Source organism: Daucus carota, chromosome 3 (genome assembly GCF_001625215.2).
Source record: "Daucus carota subsp. sativus chromosome 3, DH1 v3.0, whole genome shotgun sequence".
NCBI classification, from domain to species: Eukaryota; Viridiplantae; Streptophyta; class Magnoliopsida; order Apiales; family Apiaceae; genus Daucus; species Daucus carota.
Window position 1 is genome coordinate 35429138 of NC_030383.2, and position 26931 is coordinate 35456068.

The following is a 26931-nucleotide window of genomic DNA, read 5'->3' on the forward strand; positions in this document are numbered from 1 at the left end:
AGCCATTCTTTATTATATTCCTAACTAATAATAAATATAATTATGTATGTAGGAAAATGCAAATATTTGTGGGGAGAATACTTTTCAAAATGATTTGTCAATGGCCAGTGATTATTCCTCCCTTACTCATGTTCATGGACATTTCCTACCATTTCATACTCCATTTGATTTACTGGTTAGATAAAATAATAAATTAATTAAACCCTTTTATTAAGTTATGTATATATTAATGGGTTAATTATCTAATTGGTCACTGAAGTGGGCTTAATGTATCAAGTTGGTCTCTGAACTCAAAACGGTATCAAGATGGTCACTGAAGTGGCCACAAATATCAAACAAGTACCTTTAAATATAAGTTCAAATAGAAAAAATATTATTTATAAAGTTTTAAACATTATTTTTGAATGTTACCAAAACCAAGTAAAAGGTTATGAATTCTAATATTTATGATAATAAATTTAGATTTTATCAAGTTTATTTATTATTTATTTTTAATTAAAACAAAAAAATAACTATATAATAAAATATAAGTTTTAGGAAAGAATTGATGACAAATAAAATGCGAGAGTAGATATTGAATGGATATTAAAAAATAATATGAGTAAGATTAAATATTTAACAATAAAAAAGTAATAAAACATAAGAGGAAAAATTCATTAAATGAATTTTGTAATGTAGAAAAAGTAAAGTTAAATGAGAAACAAAGAACAAAAGAAACAAAAGTGAAATAGCAACGTAGATTAGGTTAGTGGCACACAAGCTTTACACATCAGATGCACGTCAGGCACGCCAGCTCATTTTGTACAGAATTCTGTATCTAATTCTGTGGACGTAGCATTTCTATATATATATTGCTAGCTGCTACCCTCTGTCCCGTTTTTTGCATTCGTTTGTAAATTACGGAATAAAAATATATTTTTATTATTGTTTCTCAAATTCTTATTAATATATAATTTTATATATTATAAATTTAATCTATAAATAAAATTCAAAACTAATGAATGAAAGAATTTTATAACCACCTTCAATTACACAGTCCACCAATGTAATTTTTAGTTTATTGTATTAAAATTTATCACAAGTAAAAAAGATCAAGGGAATTTAGCAAATATACTGTATTTTGTAAAAGAATTTACAATTTTACTATTTTCTTAACATAATTGCGAATATTCTAAATGTACTTTTTATTTTTTTAAAAAAATATATATATTATCTTTCTGTTAAGAAACTCTGCTCCTACAAGTAGTCGCTCCAATTTGATACTGAACTACATATCCTCGCCCAAAACTCAAAGGTCACTTGAGATAATAGTATCATATCATGATAGATTCTAGAGTAAATAACATTTTGGTGGTTTATACTATTTTGTTTTTGCATGTTGGTGACCATAGAATTAAACTCAGCATTTGTATGACCGAACAAATCAATTTTTAACAATTGAAGAGCTCCGCTTGCTGAGGCTGATCCACATTTGTATCAAACAGTAAGTCATCATCAGAATTATCTTGGTCAGAACTATCACAACGAAAGATATCATCACTACTATCTTGTGATTTCAATACAAAATCCTCATCACTATCAGGATCTGAAAAAGATTTATCTAGACCCTCAAACTCCCTCACTTGTTCCTCTGTTTCTATCTCACATTGGGTGCTGAATAGGAATTTAGTATTGTCAAAGTCATACTCATCCTCAGCATTAGGATTTATTGGCATAGTATTGTCAAAGTCATACTCATCCTCATCAATAAGATTTATTGGCATAGTCCTTTGAGGTGTTGGCTTTTTAGTAGGAGTTGGTTCAAAATACTGCACATTAAGATCATTTGTTTGTCTCAGGTTGTTCCATAGTTATAGCAGGCATATTGGACACATATATCTCTATGTACTTATCCATGGGTAAAAACTCACACATGGTCATCAACTCTGTATCACTATCTAGTGGAAACAATCCCATGTCTATTGTAGAACTAGGAAGCTAATATCACAATACATGAAATCCACCTTCTACATCTATCTCTTTGAACATACTATATATCTCAATGAGACTAATCTGATCAGTATTACAAAAGTCAATGTAATCTATATCACCACCCACATCAAGCTTAGGCTCATCCGTCATTTTGCCACCATGAAATATTTTCAGTTTAATGTCATCGGAATCTGCAAATATACAACATTTCACAATAATTTATTGTGCGACAACCAACTAAGGACATTGAATAAACAAAAACTAAATAGCACTTCGGTGCCACAGGGTCTGGTGTCCACCGAAGGAGGGATGGGTGAAAATAAACATTGATGCCGCAGTGTTCCTTGATGGTAGTATTGGTGTTGGTGCAGTCATTAGAGATAGTCAGGCTAAGTTTGTCGGAGCCGAAAAATTGCAGGGGCTTGGAGACCAAGAGAGGCTGAAGCTATGGCTTTGAAGGAAGCCTTGTCATGGGTTATGGCGAAAGGATATAATCACTGTGTGTTTGAGACAGATTCGTATGAGCTAGCTACTGCTTGTAATGGTCGATTGGGAGAGGCTTATTTTGGGACTATTGTTATGGATTGTATCCATATGTTAAAGCACATCTGTCCTGTGCTAGTTGATTTTGATTATCGTTCTGCGAATAGTGTAGCCCATGTTCTGGCACGAGCTGTCTATTCTATGTCAAATATAGGGGAGTGGGTTGTCACTCCACCTAAATTTCTTACTCATGTACTGGATTTGGATTTGAATTAATGCAAGTACGATTTACTTCAAAAAAAAATAGCACTTCGGTGGATCAATAAACAAGCATATCCATTTAATAATACGCACATCTTGAAATGTGTAAATGCCCTAAATATAAAATCCCTAATGTCAAGTTCCAAACTGTAAAGCCACAGCAGCATCCTCCTTGAGTCTTCGAAACCAACTCATCTTTATTTCTTCAGTAATTTCCTTTAACAGGAAACTTCAAGATTTTATGGTTTATTTCTTTCCTTACTCACTCGCTCTTTCTGCAAAAAGAGGGGTAATAGATCTTGGATTTGAAGGGAAAGTCGAGCGGTTTATGTTATGTCTACGTCAATACATTATATCAATGACGGCGTTTGCTTCGTTTTAATGGGGAATGGGCGGAGCCCTTCAATTGTTAAAAATTGATTTGTTCGGCCACATAAATGCTGAGTTTAATTCTACGACCACCAACATGCAAAAACAAAATAGTGTAAGTCACCAGAAAGTCTTTTGAATCATCAAAAATCATCGAAATCCGAAATTAATTGAATTTCTTACGAACTTTTACAAGATCTCTGATTTTTGCAATTTATTAAACAATTACAAAAAAGATTTCAATAATTTTGAATTTTATTGTTTTAAAAGAATCTTTTCATTATTTACAACTTTCGTTCTTTAAGACTTTTCAAAAAATATCGTTTAAAGGGTCAAAACAATTAAATAAAATCTGGTTAAAATCAACTCTTTTAAATTTCCCAAACTACCCCTGAGACTTTTAACCTTAACAGTCAAAATTAACGGAAGAGGTGCAAAGTGACGCGCCAAACGAACCAACAGGGTGCAAAGTGCAATTATGTAAAGTATTGACCATAAATGCTTTTTCGGAAATCCGAGTGTTGCGTTTTTCAATAAACTCATATTAATATAATAATTATTGAAACTTTCATCTCAGCGTATCTATACTATACTATTAAAGCTGAAACATTAAAAGTTTGGTCGGTCAGTCAGTTGGTCGGTCGGTACTTGGGCCAAATTATAAGGCCTACTATATAATCAATTATCTTTTTAACTGAATCTATTGTCTTTTTTATATTTTCTAACTAAAAAAACTCAATTTTCTAAAAATAATATTGGACAACATAGCAACTACCTTTTTTTAACCAGAACACATTATATTTTTCAGAATCCTAACGAAAAAATCGATTTTTCAAAAATAACACATGCCACGTTCATATAAAAAAGATATAATATATTTATACTATACTATTAAATCCGAAAAATTAAAAGTTCGGTCGGTCGGTACTTAGGCCAAAATACGAGCCTATCTATATAACCAATTATTCTTTTTAACTAAAATATGTTATTTTTTTTATTTTCTAACTAAAAAAGCTCCATAATTTAAAATAACATCGAGCAACATGATAATTACCTTTTTAACTAAAACACATTATCTTTTTTAGATTTTCTAATTAAAAAAACGGATCTTCCACAATTAACATGGACTACATTTATATAAAATATAATATTATTATATATAATTTTTAATAAATAACCCGTGATATTTTTCAACCAAAATACATTAATATTAATTTAAAATACTCTAATGACCTCACTTTAAAAGTAATATTATAAATCCATAATATACTATTATACTGTTAAAGTTTAAACATGTAAAGTTCAGATTCCACGTGCTTCATGCTACTCGGTTCAGAGCGTAAGCTAGTGATACATTCGGCTACTGGACTCTCACCATCTAGGGTGCAGTACTCCACCGCTTCGCCCAACAGCACGACACTTGTATTGCTCTCCCACAACTCCGTTTTCACGGTTTAGGCTGCTCCCATTTCGCTCGCCGCTACTACTGGAATCGCTTTTGCTTTCTTTTCCTTTGGCTACTAAGATGTTTCAGTTCGCCAGGTTGTCTCTTGCCTGCCCATGGATTCAGCAGCAGTTTGAAAGGTTGACCTATTCGGAAATCTCCGTGTCTATGCTTATTTTCAACTTATTATTTGTATTGTGCCTACTATCACCAACCACGGAGAAAATATAGAATGGGCGTGGGATACCGCGGCTGCTGGCACAGAGTTAGCCGAAACGTTCTGTGTAGCCATAAATCCTATTGTATTCATTGAGAGCTGTTGACTTTGTATACCATTCTGTTGTAAATAAACGATCTTATCACAGATCCGTTGTAGTCTTGAAATTGTATAATAATGGAAACAGCAACCCTAGTCGCCATCTTTATATCTAGTTTACTTGTAAGTTTTATCCGGTCGGTTAATCGAGTTCAGTGAGCCCAGTTGGTAAACCCACGAACCTTCTTGATTTGTAACATGTATATTTTCTATTATCTGTTAAAGCAAAAAATTAAAAAGTAAGTTAGTATGATAGGTCGTTATTTAGTTTTACGTGTCTCTTTTAACTTATAATATGTTCCATACTATATTATTAATTATCAATAACAAAATATTAAAAGATTGATTGGTTGATTTATATATGATTTTAAAAATCTTCTTAAATTATAACATGAAAAAAAAAACATATTTTAACATTCTCTGTAAAATATATATCTTCGACCTAATTTTTAATTAGTCATTTGACGGACTTAACTATTAAGAATTTATCAACTATTAAGTAAAAAATTAATTTAATCATATTATTCTATCATAATTTTATTTTCACAATAATATTAGTTTAAGTTAAATATATACGATAAAATAACAAATATTATAACCGCCCGTTGCACAGGTTATGAGCTAATTAAATTTAAACATTAAATAATTTATGTTTCAAATGTCGTCAAATTGCCGTACAGACATGGTGTAAGGTTGTTTTCAAATGTGAAGGGTAGGATAGGTTTTCTAGCCAGACAGTAAAAAGCCTATATATTTATTCAGCCAAATCTACCAAATGTCTTTATGACATCTGGCAATGTCTTCGAACCATCTAGTAACACTGTAAAAGTAATGTTGGGTGGAAACAACACATCAAAAATGGGTTGAGGAAAAAGTGGACACACTAGAAACCAACACTAGGCATGCTTTAAAATGGTTGAAACTTCTCTACATCCGGGAAAAAAGAAGATAGTCTACAAATTTTTGCTTTCACTTGCAGAATGGAAATAATGTTGGTAGTTCAGATAACGGATTTTATCTTATTTTTCATCATCAACCAGAGTTTGAAACTCACAGGTACCTACTCATATGGCAACTGTCTTAACGAGCATGAGCAGCTCACCTAGTCTTGGACCTCTTCTTGTTTCTTGTTTGATTTGAGATACCACCCCAAGGCACCCAAAAGTGTAACAGTTCCAGCTAGAACCCCATAGTTTCGGTGTATATCAGTTGAGACACCAGAGTTTGAGGACTGGCTAGCAGCTTTAGCATCAGTTACTGATCCAGAGTCCGCTGTAGCTGTTGGGGGTTTTTCTTCTGGATTAGGACCCTGAAAACAAACCACCGCCAATGATGATGAATTCCTTTTCTAGCTCAAGACAAAAGTGACCATCTAATTGACATAGATTCAAATATGTAAGAACGTACAGGAATCACATAACTAGGTTTTAAGGTTTTCTTTAAACTGACATGGGACATTTACTCTAATAGTCTAATTGCCTAATTGGTTAACGGTAAGCTGATATGTTGTATACACAAGCCAACTGCAAAACAGATTAATGTATGCCAAAATACAAATGCCAATGTACAAGGGCGCAACTTATATCTTCAAATTCCTTTTTAATATTGAAGTTTATATTTATTCAAAAAAAAAAATATTGAAGTTTATAGTTGTTTGGTGATTGTTGCGCCTATTAACAACTGTGCCACACTTGCAGAATACAAATGCCAATGCATAAGCAAAAATTTGAAACAGAAAAGAAAAGCTAAGGCTTGAACATACCTTACGTGCAAGCTTCTCCAACTTCTCCTTCTCAATTTTCTGCAGATAAGAACATATGAATGAAGCCATGGATCACAACATCAAATTCAAAGAATATATTAATATCAGTGCAAAGCAGAACAGAGTATAAAACATCGACCTGCTGACAAACTACACACAGTACCTACAGGAAAATACTCTCATTTTTCCTTTTCAGGACTTCAAACCAAAAACCTACAATGCAGCTGCAATATGGATCTCATTTGCCAACAAAGGGTTAGCAAAAGGCTAAGTATACATATATGTAAAAAAAGGCCTGTGATATCAGGGAAATATCATAGGCATTAGTTCTCACAATTCTGCAAATACACTTGGCATATAAATAACAACTTAAAGCAACTTTATAGGTCTTGAAGGCATACTCTAGTTTCAAATAAATGGAACTGTCATATCTTCTTTCCACTTCCACTTCAACAATATATAAGAATTTCCAACCATGTCCATAAACTGTTAACAGATATTTCGAAGAGCACGAGTCTAAATAGCATGCCCAAGTCTATTACTGGGCCAATTCACCACCTTCTTGCCAAAAAAGAAAGAACTGCATACACTTAAGCACCACTTACCACTGCCTCTAAATTCTAAACGCAAAAAAACAAGAAGCAAATATATGGCGTCAACATGAACAAATATCATATACATTAGAGAAGAAACAGTATAAAAAAAAGCAATGTAAATGGAAGCTGACTGATTAAGGGACATCTTCTCAGGACTACTTAGTGGAGATAGGGAGAGAGGAAAATGAATTGTACTCAAATATTTGACCACCTAAGACCAAGTCCAACAGTGTCTTAGCAAGTGCCCTATATATATAATAAAAAATAATGTCCTAGTGATTTAGGACATCATTTTAAGATAACAACTCCAACAACATGCCCTATTATTATGCCTTATTATTTAAATAATAGTATATTTGAATTATTGTTGAAGGGAAGTGAAAAAGAGATAGAAGAGAGGTGTGTTGGAATGTGAGTAAGCTAATATTTTATTGATAGAATTGGTTTAGGGCATGCATGATTGTGCCTCAAAAATAAGGCATTTGTTAGATGTCCTAGTATTTTGAGGCACCATTAGGACATTGTTGGAGCACCATATTACTTCAAATGCCTTAAATTTTGAGTTAGGACATGATTTTAGGGCACTCTTGGACTTGCTCTAAGGCTAAAGAATACTCAACAGAAGTATACACCTCTGGAGGAAAAAGTGTTGGGTGATAAATGATTTTGCCACTTCTAGGATTATACGCAGATTGATGAAGTATGGGCTAGGATTAATATTTTTCTTTCCTTTTTTCCTACTTCGGTGCGACCTCAGCTTAACAGGTGACAATCAACTCACCTCATTTCTATACTTGTAGATTTATTCTATCCGGTCTCGCAAGCTATTTATATAAAAATTGTAAAAGCACTCCTGCATTTAAAGCAAAGATTCTCCCATTTTTGAATCTTAGAAAAATACATTTAAATTACCAACACAAGTTTTGTAACGAAACAAAGTTAAAGTGTTTGGGTAACAAGGTATAAGTCATCAACACAAACTAAAATATGATTCAGAAAATTGATGCATGGGAACTTAACACAGACAAGGCTAAGCAAAATAGATTTCTTGTGATATTCCAAAATTTTCATTTAAATCCACATTTAAGATCACCAAAAAGATTGCAAAGCAATGAATATCAGCAGCGTCTCCAATGCAGGTAATAATATATACAAAGCTATAATCAGATCCATGTTCTACATTATAAAGAAACAGTCACCAACATGAAAGCAGAAAACAACACAAACCATATCAAGGTGGGGGGGTGGGGGGGGGGGGGAGTTGCACAAAGCCACAAACACCAGCTGAAAGTACCTTAATGTAAATATTTTCAGCAGCTTTTTCTTCCTCGCTCAAGACTTTGCCACTACTTGAAAACCTACGTGACACGAACCTAGCAAGTACCCTCGATGACATGGTTGTTAGCCTGCAGAATGAAAAAAACTCACTGCTAAATCCATCAAAATCCATCTCCTAAATTCTTATGCAAGGGAGTTTAGCTATTAAATTGTAAATAAAAACAAACCACCCAGGTAGCACAAAATTTTGAAGCACATACTTATCATAAATTTTCTTAAACACATATAACAGCATATAATAGTCACAGAGCCATTTACTTGTAACAAACAAATAAAAAAATTGCATTACAGGTGTCCAATAAAAACATACAAAATAGTATACTACAAAAAAAATCAAGTAAAGAGAACAGGATGCAGAGTGTATACCAGATAAAAGAGCTTCGTCGAATGCAATCTATACAGCCAGAATAGTGTTCAGAAGTACACAAAAATCAAAACAAAAGACAGTTTGATTTGGGGCATAACCAAAATATAAACAGCATTCAGAATTACGATTTACGAGAAGTCAAAAACAGTAAATCCGATTCAAGCAACATATTCAACAATCCAGCGGCATCAATCTCTATATATCGAGCCAACTCAAACAAAACTAACGAAACAAATAGTATACACACACATACACAACATTACACGTATTTTGGAGATTTTACTTGTACGCACATCCATCAATATACATCTAGTATGCGTACAGATTCAATAGAAATGTGAAACAAAAACTCGACTACAATATCAACAACGCAGATACAGAATCAAAGAAACAAACCACAACAAACGATGATAGACAGGTAATTTATCACAGCACGAGCTTCAATTTGTAACATAACAAACCCTAACTTCATAAACACATAATAAGCGTGATAAAAATTGAATATAGGAGAAGAAAAAAATTGATTAGATGATGTATTTGCATAATACAAATGTGTGTGGATGATTACCTGGAAAATTTGCGGCGGTGATTTAGAGTGAGAATGTGTCTGTGAGAGACTAGAGAGAAAGTGAGCTGAATGCTTTGTTTGTTGAGGAAGAGGAAAGGTTTTAGGGGCGATTTATTTATTAATAATAAATATAAATAATAAATAAATAAAGTATTAAGGGTCCTGTGAATCGATTATAACAAAAATATAGAATTTTAAATTTATTATTTTATTTTAAATTAATTTAAAACTTAAAATAAGAAAAACGTTTAAAAAACATACATTGTCTAAGTAGCATTTTATATTTTTGTTAAATAAATTAAATTTAAATATATTTTATATACACAAATAATAAATAATAATTATAATATATAATATGTGACAAGAATAAAAATTATATATTAATTATTTATAAAAAAATTAGTCAATCAATAAAAAAATTTAAAAAAAATAACAATTAAATTTATAATAAAATACTAACATAAGAATGTGTATATAATAATAATAATAATTTTAATAATAATCGACTAACTATTAAAAATATATAAACAAAAAATTCTAAACATACAATATAAAATAAAGTAAATTGTTATTTATTCAAAACAAAATTAGTTTAATTAGGAGAATCATCTAGATCTATAAATTTAAAAAAGAGAGTATAATTTCATTTTTACGGAGAATGAGAGACCTAGGGTTTTGGTACAGACGGAGGCATTTGTCTAGGGCACTCTAGGGTTTACTTGTGTGGCACCTGAGCTATATAATGCAACGGAGTGGCGCTATTCTTTCTTCTACATGTATGCTAGTGTATGTTGATGTTGTATGAAGACTAAGGCAGGAGTATAGATACACGGCAGTATGGAGCGACACTTGCATGCTTCCAGATTTTGTCTAAGGTTGGCGCAACTTCCTTGATCACCCTGGTTAATGTTAGTGAGGCCACTATCAACCAGGAGTGATAACAGTGTACATACTGTGGTGATTGAGCGCCAGTTGACGTGAGCTCAGCAGAAACTAAGGCAAAAATAAATATTATGTACAGGCTTACTCATGGAGGCGCAAGGTTGCTATTTACTCAATTAACCATGCTCCATCCTGTGTAGAACACTGGTATAACATGGGGGGCAGTATTGTACATTTATAGTTTGCGCTGATTGCTTATAGTGGACACAGTGAGTCTAGGCAAATCCAACAGCAATACTCATAGCTACTACTGTGCAAGGAGTGGCGCCAAGTTCTAACTTGGATTACCTGGCGCAAGTTCAGGTAACACAAGCTGGTTAATTTATTAACCATGAGTGATATCAGTTGTACAGTGGAGAACATCGCAACTTCATGTCTTTAGTAACCACGGTAGGCGCAAGTTTTTGTTCCTTGGATTTATTCCAAGTCAAAACAACTTGTGCATATAGTGGATGAAGGTGGCGCAAACTCAAGAGGCGCCAACTCAATTTTGTTAACTAGGGTTAGTTTATGAAAAGTTATAAATACCCCATGTGTGTTCTCACAATTGTAACACACACTCTTGACACATATTGTACAAACTCTCTCCACACAACACCTTAGCTTACCACACCAAAAGAAATATATTTTTAGATGCTAGGGGTTGTAGTGTTTGTATCAATAGTCATTGTAGCCAACTTTCGGGTTTGGATTTATAGCACCCTTCGAGGTATTTATCAATATACAGATATACCTTGGAAAATATTGTGTGTTGATTTAATATTTTCATATCCTCAGAAACCGATCTGATATATATCTGGAACACGAAACCCATTACAGGACTACAATTTATTTATCCGCAAGATTCGAAAGAATTTTAATTTGTAGTGAGTATCGTATTCAACCCCCCCTCCCTTCTACGATACTTTGGACCTAACAATTGGCATCAGAGCGAGGCTGATTGATATACAAATCAGGATCCTTATCGTACGGAAAATCAAGAACCTAGCTTTTGATATTTGATTATGGGAAATGTTCTTCCGGTTTGTGTTGCTGAAATTGTCCGTATGCCTAAGCAAGGATTATCTGTTGGATACAGAACTTTGGACCAGGACTTATAAATTTTTATTTTAAATTTTAATAAGTTTATTTTATAAATTTGATATAATTTATTTTAAACTTATTAATTGAGTTTATTATGAATTAATTAAATTTATTTTATGAACTTAATTAAATTTATTTTATAAACCTTATCAAATTTATTTAATAAATTTGTTCAAATTTATTTTAGACTTGTAAAGTTTTCTCTTAGACTTTATTAAGTTTATCATAAATTTTGTAAATTTATTATTTAAATTTTATAGTTTATGATTTAAATTTAAGTTAAAATCTAAAATATAAATTTAAGAGTATTTAACTGATTATCGATATAAGTTCAAGTTCAAGGGTTCAATTTAGTTTGTTCTGGAAGCTATGATTTAATTGGAGACGAGACACTTGAATATTTTCAAAAATTAAATTTATCTAATAACTTTTAATATATTTACTAAATGAATTCGAAGTAAATTTGTTCTAAACTTATTCAGTTTATTATAAATTTATTTGAGTTTATTTTTTAAATATAATTAAATTTACTTTATAGATTTAACTAAGTTTATTTTATACTTTATTTTCTTTAATCTTTTAAAACTTATTTTTAAATTTATTTTCTTTATAATTTAAACTTAGTTTAAATAATCAAGTGTCCCGTAACCTTTTTAATTACTCTACTCCAAGACAAATTAGATTGACATTTAATTGAGACATATAAGACTGACAGATTACAAGACAAACACCGGCCTTTCAAATACCAGAGTCTCAGAACCGGTAATGGAAGTACATTGATAACCCAATTCAATTGATTACTCAAAGGATTGTTAGAAGCAGTTTTTCTATATTCAATAAAGCTGATTGTGATTCGAAGAAGATTATATTGAAGACTGATTGGACACTACTGACAGTGAATTTTGAAGAAGGTACTTTAGGCCTTGATCTGAGAAATTACTCCGACTTGATTATCAGATCACCAGATCAGGATGGGAATTTGCTACATCTGCAATGAAGCATCTTTCCAGGGCTCGGAATGTCAACTTTGAATGGCACCACTAGTAGTAGGAAAAGAGAAGTTTTTGCAGAAGAATCTTCAAGGGATTTCAATCTAACTCAGTGATTCAAGGATATACAATTACGCAGTGAATTGTATCAATGCTAAATCCATATAGAATCAACTGAACCAAAGACAGAGAACTGTGGAGGTTTAAGGATATAATTATCGAGTTACTACCGCACCAAATCAGTTTTGTGCATTTATGTCAGAACCTTAGGATTGAACAGAAGAGTTAGTAACTGCTGAATTTGAGGAAGCGTCGACGAAAGTTAACACTTTTGAAGAATGTGAGGACAGAACTTCAAGGATTAGTATAACACTGTCTGAGAGGTTTAGTCATGTCAGATTCAGATGGAATCTATTGGTTTCAAGAGGAGACTCTTCAGGGTTCAATTCAAGGAGGTTGTTTCAAAACTGAGTTGGTCAGTACACACAATATTGGTTGGTATCTTTAGCAAAGAAGGGTTGCTATATATATTGAAGCCTCGACAAACAAGGATGATAGGGCTTGTCGGAAATTCAAGTGGATGTTTTGAAAGAAGCATCACAACAAGTTCATATGCTATTTTGGGAAAGGTGTGAGATGGATCACTTGCTGATGAGAAGGATGATTATGGTTATTTGGCTATCCAAGCATTCTCTGAAGATGATTCACTTTGCACTTCTCATGTATGAATTCTTTCTAACTATGCAATACTTATTTCTTTATATTCAAAGCATGTTATAAATCTCTGAGTAGAATTGTTTAACACACAAGCACAAGCATGATAGCATCACAGTAGATAATGTTGAACTAGTATGCTAGATCACTGTTCTGGTAACTAGGATTGATGATAATCTTGTGCATGTGTCTTTAGTAGATTCTTAACATGTGTATGAATATTTAGGATATGATTATTTGCAATGGTGAGATTAGAGGCTTTCCTTTGGAAAACAACTCTTAGTTTTAGGGGTTATGATCCTAGCATGTAAAACTTTGTTAAAACATTTACTTTCAGATTCCCTAGTACAATTATATTTGCTTATCTAATCTGAATTTTTTGTTAAGGATTTTATTTTGTTCTATGATGGAATGTCTACCTTATGTCAGTAGAACGTTTAGAACTTCATGTTAGATCTAAAACTGACTTTGGTAATAGAGATAATATAATGCCATATAACAACAGATTGGGATTAGTATGAATTGATAATGTGATTATTAATATCTTGTGTTTAATCCATATGCTTTTCGAAGATTATTGAATTGAAAGGCATATGTTCAGCCTATTTGTATTTAAAGAGGTACAACTCAACTCAGATAAGAAAGCTCAGTAAATAGCAAGTCAACGGAATCCGTACGAAGAACGTCAAATGATTTATGGGAATTGTATGTCAGATAAATTCCAGGATGCTGCTGCACACCACTGAAAGAAGTTCATTAATATGTTCAAGCCTCAGTGCACAAATAATCTTTTGTGGCACGTTCAGGAGTTCAGAAGATATAAAGTTTCTATACTTTATTTTATCAGAAGATTCCATTTAATGAAGAAGTACTTACAAGACGAAGACTCGACGAACAAATCAATTTCTTAAATGTTTATTTGACAAAGAATATTTGATTTAACTAGATACAGATGAACCAGACAGTACATCTGTGCATCAGTTATTCAAATTGAATATTTGAAGTCAAGCAGAGTTGGTGGTTCGTTCGTTCGACTAATCAAGACGGAGTTTTTAATGTTTAAAGAAGACGGGAAGCAATTCTACTGATGAATGGGTGATTAAATATTTAATAGATTATTATTTCACTTCTCAAATAATTAAATTAATTATGTAATTTATTTGTTAAATTAATTCACTCTCGAATTAATTTAATTTATGAATTTATATGATTAAATTAATTAAGTGGATAATTTTCTATTTAAATATAATCTACAAATTACATTCAATCATCCACTCAAGCTCAGCAAGACAATCTGAGATTGTCTTACCGAATTTCCAACTGCCAAGACAATACAGATTGTCTGACCGAAGCTAAGCCTGCAAGACAATCCTGATTGTCTGACTGAAGCTTACAAGACAATTCTTAATTGTCTGACCGAATGGTACTCAGCAAGACAATCCTGGATTGTCTGCCCGAGTATGCTCTGCCAAGACAATTAGATTGTCTGACCGACTGGATGCTTGCAAGACAATCTTAAATTGTCTGGCCGAATGCATTCTGCCAAGACAATCAAAGATTGTCTGACCGAAGGAAGATCAGCAAGACAATCCTTGATTGTCTGACCGAATGGAGATTGTCTGACCGAGCTCTGAATTGTCTTGCTAGCCTTAAAATTGTCTTTCTGCTGTGTCTTGTGCTTGCAAGGCAATCTGAAATTGTCTTGCCCTTGCTACTTTGTCTTTGCTACTCATAATTGTCTTGTCTTTCAATTGTCTTACAAGTACAAATGCTTTGCCTATAAATATGGCATTGCATCCTTCATTTTTAGTGTTCATTCACTTTGTATTCAAAGCATTTGTAAAGCTTTCAAGTTGTTTGTAACTTGCTTGATCGTTATATCCACAGTTTTCTGTGCTTTGATAACCCGGTTGTTTTAATCACTAAATCTAGAATATACCCTGTCGAATTTATTCTACGAACTTTAGTGGACATTAAAACTGAACCATTTTAATTATATAACGACTTCAAACATTGTTATATTAATTAATTATAATCTGATTAACAAATCATATTCAATCAGATTCACTTCCGCGACGATTTGGTACTGATTGTATTCAACCCCCCCTTCTACAATCATATCTGGACCTAACAATTGGCATCAGAGCGGTTGATACCATTTTCCGTATCAGATCCTATACACACTCTGTAACGTCCAAATATTTTTTATTCGAATTAATTTTATTCCAAAAATTAATTTTGATTTAAAATATTTTTCTTTCAAAAATCCAAATCTCATCCAAACACTATTCACTTCAAATCCTTAAACATGAGTACACAAAAGATCAGTAGCATTAAAATCCCACCGTTCAGCAAGGAACACTTTGGTCTATGGAAGAGGCACATGTTCCTATTCCTCCGCACTGCGAACAGAAAATACATCGGGATTTTGGACAAAGGTGTTACTACTCCGATGAATGTCATATTAGCACACGAAGAGGATGGTGTGTTAATACCTCATCAGATCATTCCGAAAGAACTTTCTGAGTACACAGATGAAGAGAGTGAACAGATGAATTTAGATGATGCTCTTCAACTAATTTTGGTTGAATCTCTAGATCCAGTGATGTACAATGCTGTTGTAAATTGTAAGAACGCCAAGCAAATCTGGGATACGTTAGAGATTATTAATGAAGGCTCAGAGGAAGTTAGGGAAAACAAGAAAGAGATACTGATGGCTCAGTATGAACAGTTTGGTTCCCATCCCGGTGAAGGGATTTCAGAAGTATTTATCAGACTTAATAATTTGATAAATAATTTAAATCTGAATGGGAAATTCTACGACAAGAAAGAGGTCAATATGAAGTTTCTCTTAACCCTTCCTGAACATCTGGAACACAGAATCACTGCCATCAGGGAAAGCAGAGATCTGAATGAGATTTCTCTGGAAAGACTCTACGGAGTTTTGAAAACTTATGAACTGGAGCAAGTTCAGAGTAAACAGAGATATGGCTGGGGTAAAACACAGAACCATTCGAGAGCTCTAGTTGTTGAGTCACCTGTACTGGAAGAAAAGAAGAAGGATGTTGTTGTTCCTTCTAAAACCACTCAGGAATTTGTTGTACCTGAGATGGGTCAGACTGCTTCTTCCAGTGGTGACGAAGAGTTCTATACAATGGAAGAGCTTGAACTGTTAGAAGATCAATCTCTATCCCTGTTTGCCAAGAAGTTTGGAAACATGAGATTCCGGAAGAACCCTTCCTATAAATACAAACCTACTGTTAGTAAGTTTCAGAAGGGAGGCTATTCATCTTCAACAAGCAAAGGAGGATACAAGACTGGGATGGTGGACAGAAGCAAGTTCAAATGCTTCAATTGTGGTGAACCTGGACACTTTGCAACTGAATGCAAACAGCCCAAGGTTCAAGGAAAAAGAAAAGATTCGTATGATGAGCTGAAGCAGAAGTATGATGCACTGGTTAGAAAGCATCATGGTACTTCTGGAAGTCAAAGTTTCAAAAGCAAATCTTATCTGGCAGAAGGCAAAAGCTGGGATGATACAGATAGTGATGAAGAGGAGCAGCTAGGGAATGTTGCTTTCATGGCTAATACTGGATCATCTTCACCTCCTCCTGCTGGAAGCTTTCAGGTAGATCCTACATGCCCTAAACTGTTTATGAAATTAGGACTTGAAAGAGATGATGCTATTAAAAAGATGAAAGCTGCCAATCTTAAAATTGATACTTTAGTCTTAGAAATTCATGCTTATAAGATGAATGAGATGAAAGTATTAAAACCTAAAATAGAACAATTGACTATGGATTTAGGATTACAATGTGCTAAAGTCAAAGTTCTAGAGAAAGGTGAGATTGCTTTAAGACTTCAGCTAGACGAAGAGAAAGTGAAATGTAAAGCCTTTAAGGATGCCTCCACTATAGTCAAAGAACTTAATGATAAACGAGAGATCAAGAGAACTGTTGGAATAGGTTTTGACTATAACAAATCCGTAGGTAAGGCTAGTAACATTACTCCTTTTAAGAAGAGTGCTGAGGAAAGAGGGATTCCTTTTGTTTTGAAAGATTCCCTTAAACCTTTGTTTAAAACCTCAGAAGCTGAACCTCTTTTAGAGACTCCTGTTGTCATTAGATATGAACTCAAACAGGAAGACCTTAACTTGAAAGAGAGTAATGAGAAGAGAGATGAGATCTTGACATCACTGAAACCAATCAAAGTGAAAGGCAACGTTAGGTTGCCTAAAGCTGGTTTAGGTGTCAACTCTGAAAGAACTAAGTTCAACAAGCCTAATAACTTTGTGAATAGTAAGAACAGAAACAATAGATGCCATTCTACTGAGAACTTTAAATCTGATAACAAGGTTAGAGTAGAATCTATTGATGTTCCTACTACTATGACTGATATTTCTGTTGTTCCTGCTTTTGATGCATGTCATAAATCTTGTAGTGTTGATAATTGTATGACTTGTGCTTTCAATTTGATGTCTGCTTATTTTAAAAATTTGCATGCTAAAAATGAAAACACATCACCTAGACAACACACAAACAACAAGCATGCTAGATCAAAGACTGCTAGTCCTACTCGTGTTAGGAAGGAGACTTATGTTCCAAAGCCTAAAACTAAGGTTTATAAGGCTGTCGTTAAGGAAGTAAGTTCAGTCAAGTCTGAACCAAGTATCAGTCCAAGAGGCTCTGTTGTTACACCTGATAGAAATCAGTTCTTTAAGTTTGCTGGACCCAATCAAGTGTGGGTCCCAAAGAATGTTTAATCAAATTGTCTTTTGCAGGGTGCCAGTGGAATTGTTCGTGTTACCTGGGTGCTTGACAGTGGAGCGTCAATGCTCATGACTGGCAATAGATCCCTGCTGGAAGACATAAGAGAAGGAGCTGGCCCCACAGTCAGTTTTGCTGATAATAGCAAAGGTCGTACTGTGGGATATGGCAAGTATAAAATTGGAAGGATTATCATAGAAGATATTGCAATAGTTGAAGGACTTCAACATAATCTCCTGAGTGTCAGTCAATTCTGTGACAAAGGTTATTATGTTCATTTTGAAAAGGAGATATGTATCATTAAACATATCAAGGACAAGCGTCCTTCACTATGTGGCATAAGGAAAGGCAATATATTCGTAGCTGATTTGTCTTCAGGACCAGGAAACGAAGTTCACTGTTTCTACGCCAAAGCGTCTGCTGAAGATAGTTGGTTATGGCATAAGAAGCTCTCACACCTCAACTTCAAAACTATGAACTCTCTAGTCAAGAGAGATCTAGTGAGAGGGTTGCCTTCCCTGGAATTCTCAACTGATGATCTTTGTGAAGCTTGTCAGAAAGGAAAAGCGAAGAGAGCATCTCACAAAGGCAAAACCATCAATACCATTACAGATCCACTTCATTTGTTGCATATGGATTTGTTTGGCCCTGTGAATGTTACATCCATTGATGGAGGAAGATATGCCTTGGTTATTGTGGATGACTTCTCAAAATTTACATGGGTTTACTTCCTGGCTTCTAAGGATGAAACTCCCCTGACAGTAATTGATCATATCAAGTTGGTTGAGTTGGAAAAAGGTGTTCCTGTAAAAGCTGTAAGATCAGACAATGGAACTGAGTTCAAAAATCAAACTCTAATCAACTTTTACTCTGAAAAGGGAATTAGAAGGCAATATTCAGCACCAAGGACTCCACAGCAGAATGGAGTCGTCGAAAGAAAGAATCGTACACTGATCGAAGCAGCAAGGACTATGATTGCTGAAGCAAAGCTTCCTCTGTACTTTTGGGCTGAAGCTGTGTCTACTGCCTGCTATACCCAGAATAGAACTTTGATCAACAAGGATCATATGAAAACTCCATTTCATCTGTATAACAACAAGAAACCTTATGTCAAACATCTTCATGTCTTTAGAGCCAAGTCTTATGTTCTCAAGGATGGTGAAGAGAACTTGAACAAGTTTGAGCCAAAGGCATCTGAAGCAATTTTTGTTGGTTATACAAACAATGCTTATAGAGTTTTTGTAATTGATACTCTGTCAGTGAAAGTTAGTGTCAATGTTACATTTGATGACACTAAACTTCCAAGTCTACAATCTGCTGATCCATCTGAGTCTCTGAAGTTTGACAACTATCCAGACTCTGATTCAGATGATGATATTCCACCTGAGGTTGCAACAGGAGATGACAACAATGATAATGATCCAGGCAATGGTGGAGGAAATGGAAATAATGCTGGAGATTCCACTGATGCCAGTGGTGGATCATCAAGTCAACCTGGCAACAACTCAGGGGGAGCTGATGGATCAACTAGTCACACATTTCAGCTTAATGATAATACTGCTGAATCATCAAGGACACATCTTCCAAGGGAAATGATTTGGAGCAGAGATCATCCCTTTGATTTAATTATTGGTGATCCTGATGTTGGTGTAAGAACTAGAAGTGCTACGACAAATGAATGCCTATTCTCTGGGTTTCTATCTCAACTAGAACCAAAGAAAATAGAAGAAGCACTTGCTGATCCTGATTGGGTTCTTACCATGCAAGAAGAACTCAATCAATTTGAGAGACAAGAAGTCTGGGCCCTAGTTCCAAGACCAAAAGGAAAATCTACAATTGGAGCTAGATGGGTCTTCCTTAACAAGTTAGATGGTGATGGCATTGTTGTAAGAAACAAAGCCAGACTGGTGGCAAAAGGTTATTCACAAGAAGAAGGAATTGATTATGATGAAACCTATGCTCCAGTTGCTCGTCTTGAAGCCATCAGAATATTTCTTGCATTTGCTGCACACTCCAACTTCAAGGTGTATCAAATGGATGTGAAAAGTGCATTTCTGAATGGAAATCTAGAAGAAGAAGTATATCTGGAACAGCCCCCTGGCTTTGAAAATCCAGAGTTTGCTGATTTTGTATACTTCCTATTCAAAGCTGTCTATGGACTCAAGCAGTCACCAAGGACATGGTATGACACTCTCTCTGAGTTTTTAATTGAAAACAATTTCACTAGAGGTGTCATAGACAAAACTCTCTTTTACAAATTGCATGATAAGGATATGATATTTGTACAAATATATGTTGATGACATTATATTTGGTTCTACTAACGATAACTTGTGTAAGAGATTTGCTAAGTTGATGCAGAGTAACTATGAGATGAGTATGATGGGTGAGCTGTCCTACTTCCTTGGTCTTCAAGTAAGCCAAAAGGATGATGGAATATTTATTTGCCAATCCAAGTATGTCAGAGATCTTCTTCGAAAGTTCAATCTAGAAGACTCTTCACCGGCAAAGACACCCATGGCCACTGCCACAAAGCTTGACCAGGATAAATCTGGTAAGAAAGTTGATATCACAAGCTATCGAGGTATGATTGGCTCTCTACTTTATCTTACTGCAAGTAGACCAGATATCATGTTTGCAACATGTTTGTGTGCTAGGTTCCAAGCTGATCCTAAGGAATCACATCTTATAGCCGTCAAAAGAATCTTTAGATATCTTAAGGGTACACCTGGTTTAGGTATTTGGTACCCTAAGAATACTGGTTTTGACTTAACCGGCTATACAGATTCTGATTATGCAGGATGCAGGATTGATAGGAAGAGTACGTCTGGAAGCTGTCAATTTCTAGGACGTCGGTTGGTTTCCTGGTATAGCAAGAAGCAGCACTCCGTGTCTACTTCTACTGCTGAAGCTGAGTATATAGCTGCTGGAAGCTGCTGTGCTCAGATCTTGTGGATCAAGAATCAACTGAATGATTATGGTGTTGTAGTAAACAAAATTCCCATATTTTGTGATAATACAAGTGCCATAGCCATTGCCAACAATCCGGTTCAACATTCAAGAACCAAGCACATTGATATCAGGTATCATTTCATACGAGAACATGTCATGAATGGTACAGTGGTGTTACATTTTGTACCTACGACTGAGCAAATTGCTGACATCTTCACTAAACCACTGGATGAATCCACTTTCTCTAAGCTGGTTTGTGAATTAGGGATGTTAAATATGACATAGTTCTCTTGTATATATTTTTCATATGCATTATATGTTTTTGTATATTTTTGTGAATTTTCTGTATAATTATATCTATTTTATTAGATTTTATATGATTTTCTGTATGTTATCTGATAATATTCTGAGTAATTATGCATGTTTGTATATTAGTCTGTAATTTTCTAAGTGCTCATACACTCCCCTGTACTATTCCCTAAGCATTTAGATAATTATTTGTAATTATTTTGTATTTTTCAAAATTAATTAAGCATAAATATTTGATTCTAAGTTAATTCATCTTTTTGAATTAAAGTTAAAATCATAAGTATTTATATTTAATTAAAGTTGAAATTTACAAAATATTTGTGTGATTTATAGTATTATTTTTATAGATTTTTGATTTTAATTGCAAAAAGTTTTATCTTTCAAATTAATCAAAAATCAAATTAGTATTTTTATTTTTATTTTTAATTTTTATTTTTCTGCTAGACAATTACATTGTCTACTGCATGGCTCGGCAAGACAATCTCAAATTGTCTTGCTGAACCGGTTTCTCAGTTTATTTCTATTAAATCAAACAAAAACTCGGCAAGACAATTATTTTGTCTTACCGAGCCTATCCCTTTATGCGCCTTTTTGTATCTGTAAGACAATTATAATTGTCTTACAGACACGTGACTTGTCTGCTTCTTTAAATCTCGGCAAGACAATTTTAAATTGTCTAACCAAGACTAAACTTGTGTTTGTCTTGCTGGTTTGTACTTTAACACCTGTTAGGCATTCGAACAAGACAATCGTTTGTCTTGCCCAAACTTCATCTTCCCCAACTGGCTTATACACACAATCGCACATATACACACACGGTTGATTATCGTTTTTCATCAAAAACTTGCTGGGTTTCCGTTCCTCAAGCTTCACGCTTGCTCTGTTACTCGATTCCGTTCGATTTATAACGAAACTCTGCCGGATTTTTGTGAGATTTCGCCTCGAACTCGTCTGTGTTTGCTCGCTTTTTCGACTGGTTCCGAAGCTTCATCTCTGTTAGTTGATCCTTGTGCGTTGTGATTGAATCTTTGTGCTTGATCGATTTGTATTTGAGGCTAGGGTTGTTAAAATCGTTTTTGGTGTTTGTAAAGCTTAAGGGTCTGTTTGGCTTGGCTTGTTTTGATCATTTGGGGATTTTCTAAGTTAAGGCTGCGTTTGGCTTGAGTTCTTTAAGATTGGGGTTTTTGATCTTAAGGACTTGTTTGGACATCTAGCTTTGTGGAGATAAAATTGATTAGTGCCATTCAAATTAATTAACTTTTAATTCGATATTAGTTTATTATTTCGAATTATTAATTAATTAATTAAGCTTTAATTAATAGTTGAAATTTGCGAGACATTTGAGAATTCACATTTAATTTGAAAAATTCTCGCTTAATTCAATTTTTAATTATTAAAAATGGCCGGAGAATTCGTGATTGCTGAGACTAATTACTGTGCCAGCCTCAACCCTGATGATTGCTCTGATAGATTCCGGACATGGGTCAGATTTCTTTCGAGGCAGAGTTTAGTCAGTACGGCACTGACTGCAGATATTCAAGTCAAGCTGCAACCTCTGTTTGACTTCTACTCAAATGCTGTCAACTCTACAACCCTGGAGAATTACAAGATAATAGGGGATTTACCTAACCGGAAGAGGATTGTAATCACTGTCGATGATGTGAACCGGATCTTAGGACTTCCAAGTGACAATTTTGAACCAGATCCCTCAGAGGATGAACTGAGACAATTCTTTCAGGATATCCACTATCAAGGTCAGATCTTTCTCCCGAAGATGTCAAAGGGAAATCTGAAGGCTGAATGGGATGTGTTCTTTGACACCCTTGCCAAGGTGTTTGCTCCCACTAATCGAAAGAATTTTGGCAATATATCTTCAATGCTGCAGATCTTTGGATTCAGCATAGCTTATAACCGTCGAATCAACTTTGGGAATGTTAGGTCCTATAAACTCACTATATAATATGATATAGTGATCACAATCTGTAACACAGAATGACAATATAAGAGATTGAAAGCAATAAACTCTTATATTCACAAAGCTTTAATAGTTACAAAAACTCTCTCAGTGATTTATATTGTATCACTAAGAGCTGCTAGGGTTCTTAATAATATACTCGATAACTCAACTCCTATAGAGTAACCCTAATCTGTGTTTATATAGACACAGTTACAAAATCAATCTTTTATTTGATATCCTATAAATCAGCTAATAAATCTATCAATCAAAGATTGCTACTGTTTTCTGTTTGGTTTCCATAGTCAGCAAATCACTCCTTCGCTTCTATCCTTCCTTGAAGTATATCCGCTTCTGAGCTCTTTCCACGTGTAAACTCTGACGAGTCTTGACTATGTAAACTCTGATCAGACTTTATTAAACTCTGTCAGACTTTGCTAAACTCTGATCAGCTTCCAGTTTAAACTCTGATGATTCCTGTTCTAAAACAAACTTTAAGAACATTAGTAATCATCAATTATATCTAACAATCTCCCCCAACTTGTGCATAAATAAGTTATGTGCAAGTTAACAGATAATTGATGATGTCAAAACATTTAAGTCAAATGCAACAGAGTTTAACTATATAACAGAAAACTTTCAAAACTTACAGATACTTTACTCCCTAGCTGCATAGACACCATTTGCTGTCTTTAGATACTCTCTGAGGAGTTCTTTCTCAGCTTCTTCAAGCACTGTAATAATTTGTCTCTTGATCTCTCTCAGTTCTGGATCTGAAACTCCAGTTTGATAAATTGCAGCTCTGAGATCATAGATCTTGTTCTTCTTCAAGTCCCTATCCAGCCTGATATTGTAAGCTTTATCAGACTCTTCATTAAATGCAAGAGTTCTGATTCCACCTATTGTTTCAATCTTTGCTGAATTTTTCTTCATCTCCACCAGCTGTCCTTTATGATTGAGGTATTTGGGAATGAAAGGTCCAGCATTTATGTTCCCTGTAATACCCATCTTTCTTCTGATTTGATCTTTAAGCAGGTTGGAGATGTGTTGTCCTGACTTGTTTTTCACTTGAAATATGTATGATACATATCTCAATTCCTCCCAGTGTTTAGCATAGAGATCTGCTTCAAGTACTCTAAACACTGTTCCATCAGACATGAAGTAGATAAGAATATTATCTCCTCTGTCATTCTTCACCAACTGAACTGAATCTAATTTGTCCATTTTGTCTTGCAATACTCCAGTCTTGGGAGCACAGAGAGATGAGGGGTCATCTGGTCTTGATCCTATACTCTGATCAAATTTTTCATATTTGGATCCCAGCCCTCCTTTATCTCTTCCTGCCTTACGATGAGAGATTGGTTGAATTGAGCCCTTTTCAAAGCTTATCTCAGTCATCAGAGTAGGCTTTGCAAATCCAGCCAGTGGAGTTGTTGTTGGTTTGAACACAGCTTGAGCTTTGTCAGAGGTTGTGTCTGTCTTTGCATTCTTATTAACTTGAGCTATGTCAGAGGTTAATCCTTCTTTTTGGGGTTCTGCAACATGAGCTTTGTCAGAGATTGCAGCTTCTGTCTTCTTTTCCTGTACAACTTGATCCTTGTCAGAGGTTGTAGACTTCTTCTTATCCCAGCCTTTCTCCAGATGTTCATCTACTTTGCTTTTACCCTTGGAGGTGTATTCATCTTCAGAGTATACCTTTTTGACTGGTAAACTCTGATCAGCAATAGTAGCTTCCTTGATCAGTATTCCTTTTTCTTTTGGCTTTGTAGTTGACTTTGCAGGCTTTTGGAGACATTGCTGTTTCAGTTTCAGCTGTAGCTTGCTCCTTACAAATAATTTCTTCATCTACTTCAGATGAAGTAGAAGATGCTGAAGCACCATCAGGGATTGGAACAGCCTGAAGAGGAAGTACCATCAGAGCTTGAGAAGATTCTGGTAGAGTGGTGGATGGTACTTGCTCTTCCTCAAGAGTGAAATCTGTGATTTCAGTGATTGGAATTTTTGCTCTTGCAGGCTTGTGAGCCCTTCTTTTGAATCTGGCTGGCTTCTGTGGACTGGCTTGAACAGGTTCAGAGGCTGTTGTAGGAGTGGGTTCAGAGTTTACAGCATGTGCTGGTTCAAGATCATCATAGTCATAAGCTGCAACCAGTCTTCTTCTTTTCTGCTTTTGAGGAGAAGCAGCTTCAGAGTTTACTGGGATCTCAGAGTTTGGAGCTTCAGAGTTTAAGTGAGCCTCAGAGTTTACTGGCTCATCAGCGTTTGTTTGCTCATCAGAGTTTGATTTCAGAACATGTGTAGTAACAGAGGTTCTTGTTCTTTTGGCAGTAGAGGGGGCTGCATCAGACTTTGCAGCCCTCTTGGACTTGGATGCAGGTGTCCTGGCTGCTTGAGAGGAGACTGGAGATTGTTGATTTGCTGGAGGCATGTCCAGTCTATCTCTAATTTGAGCTGGAACTTGTAACGGCCTGAGAACTGGCCTCTTTTCATCTTTAGAGATGAGATCTTTGAAAGCCCTTTTATGCAACTTAAAAGGTCTGATCTCATCCTCAAATGCTACCTCGCCAACAGATGTATTGAACAATAATTGACAAAATCGAGAAAAATAAACAACTTTCCGATTTTCATTCATTCTTTCACCAATATTTCTAATAACTAATCTACCATAGTCGAAATTAGTAGAATAGATTAGAGAATACCCAATTTGTAGCATGTCCATGGGTATTGCATCCCAGTTGGTAGACTTCTTCTGGAAAGCCCTGGTTATGCAATCAAAGAAGAAACTCCACTCCTTCCTGAGTCCTGGACGCTTCAGTTGGCCCAATTTGTCCAGAGAATCGTAATAGCCCAAGTCAGCCATCATGACTCTTAGATTTGCATCGCCATTTGTGATGTAATTTGAATGTTCAGGTAGGTTAAGAGCTTGACGGACCGTGGCTGGAGTGACAGCATACTCCTCTCCTTCATAAGAAAATACAATGGATGGAGATCCATTTGTACCACCATTATCATAATGACCCGTCCTCCAAAAAGTTATAATCTGACTTCCAGAGAGTCTGGCAGGAGCTGTAAGGGCTGTGGCCAGAGCACTCTGTGCCAAGAAGCGTTGGAAGGGATGATAATCTCTTGGGGCTTCAGTGGTGTCAAGGATGGCTGCGTAGTTGTTGGGGACAAAGTCCACACCTGCATGGGTGAATGTAGTAGTTGCCATTATATCAGAGATTATAGAAAAGTGTTTGAGAAAATGTGTGTGAGAAGATTTGAGTTTCAGAGAGAAGAGAGTAAGAGTTTGTTGAGAGTGTGTAAAGATTAAGTGTGAAAGTGAAGAAGAAGCAATAAAATCTGATGATAAACTCTTCAGATTTTGTTTAGCTGTACACGCTTGGGCTTTTTGTTCACTTGGACACCTGTCAGATTTTAACTGGTAGTTGAATGTTAGTGGGATGGAGAAAAGAGAGTAATAATCATGAGCGCAGTAAAACATGTGCAGTTATAAATGCTGATTACACGTTCTCCTATTAAAATGTTTTTGATGTAAACCCACTAACAATACACCCGTTTGGAATACTCCCTTCATATTCTCTGTATATTTGAACTCCTGTAATGTACAAGATTTTAAAAATCAAGATTGAATCTCTCGAATTTTAAACTCTGAGATCAAAGAGAATAAATACCTCAGAATAAAGACATAATTTTCTGAATATTCATCAATAAATCAGAGTTTGTCATAAAATCCATAGCTCAATAATGT

At 34.7% G+C, this 26931-nt stretch overlaps 1 protein-coding gene across 2 annotated transcripts; it reads right to left on the minus strand.

Annotated features, from left to right (window-relative positions):
• Positions 1-5728: 5728 nt before the first annotated feature.
• On the minus strand, positions 5729-9571 carry LOC108210827 (uncharacterized protein At2g27730, mitochondrial). 2 transcript variants are annotated; one of them, XM_017382247.2, is made up of 4 exons: positions 9476-9571; positions 8497-8608; positions 6607-6645; positions 5729-6153 (listed from the first exon to the last, which is right to left on the minus strand). In XM_017382247.2, exons 2-4 carry the CDS (start codon positions 8596-8598, stop codon positions 5947-5949), a joined length of 348 nt encoding a protein of 115 aa, XP_017237736.1. In that variant the 5' UTR covers positions 8599-8608; positions 9476-9571; the 3' UTR covers positions 5729-5946. The 2 variants fall into 2 exon arrangements, with proteins under 2 accessions (XP_017237736.1, XP_017237737.1); XM_017382248.2 differs by having other exon boundaries at positions 8497-8629; positions 9476-9550.
• Between the last annotated feature and the right edge of the window lie 17360 nt (positions 9572-26931).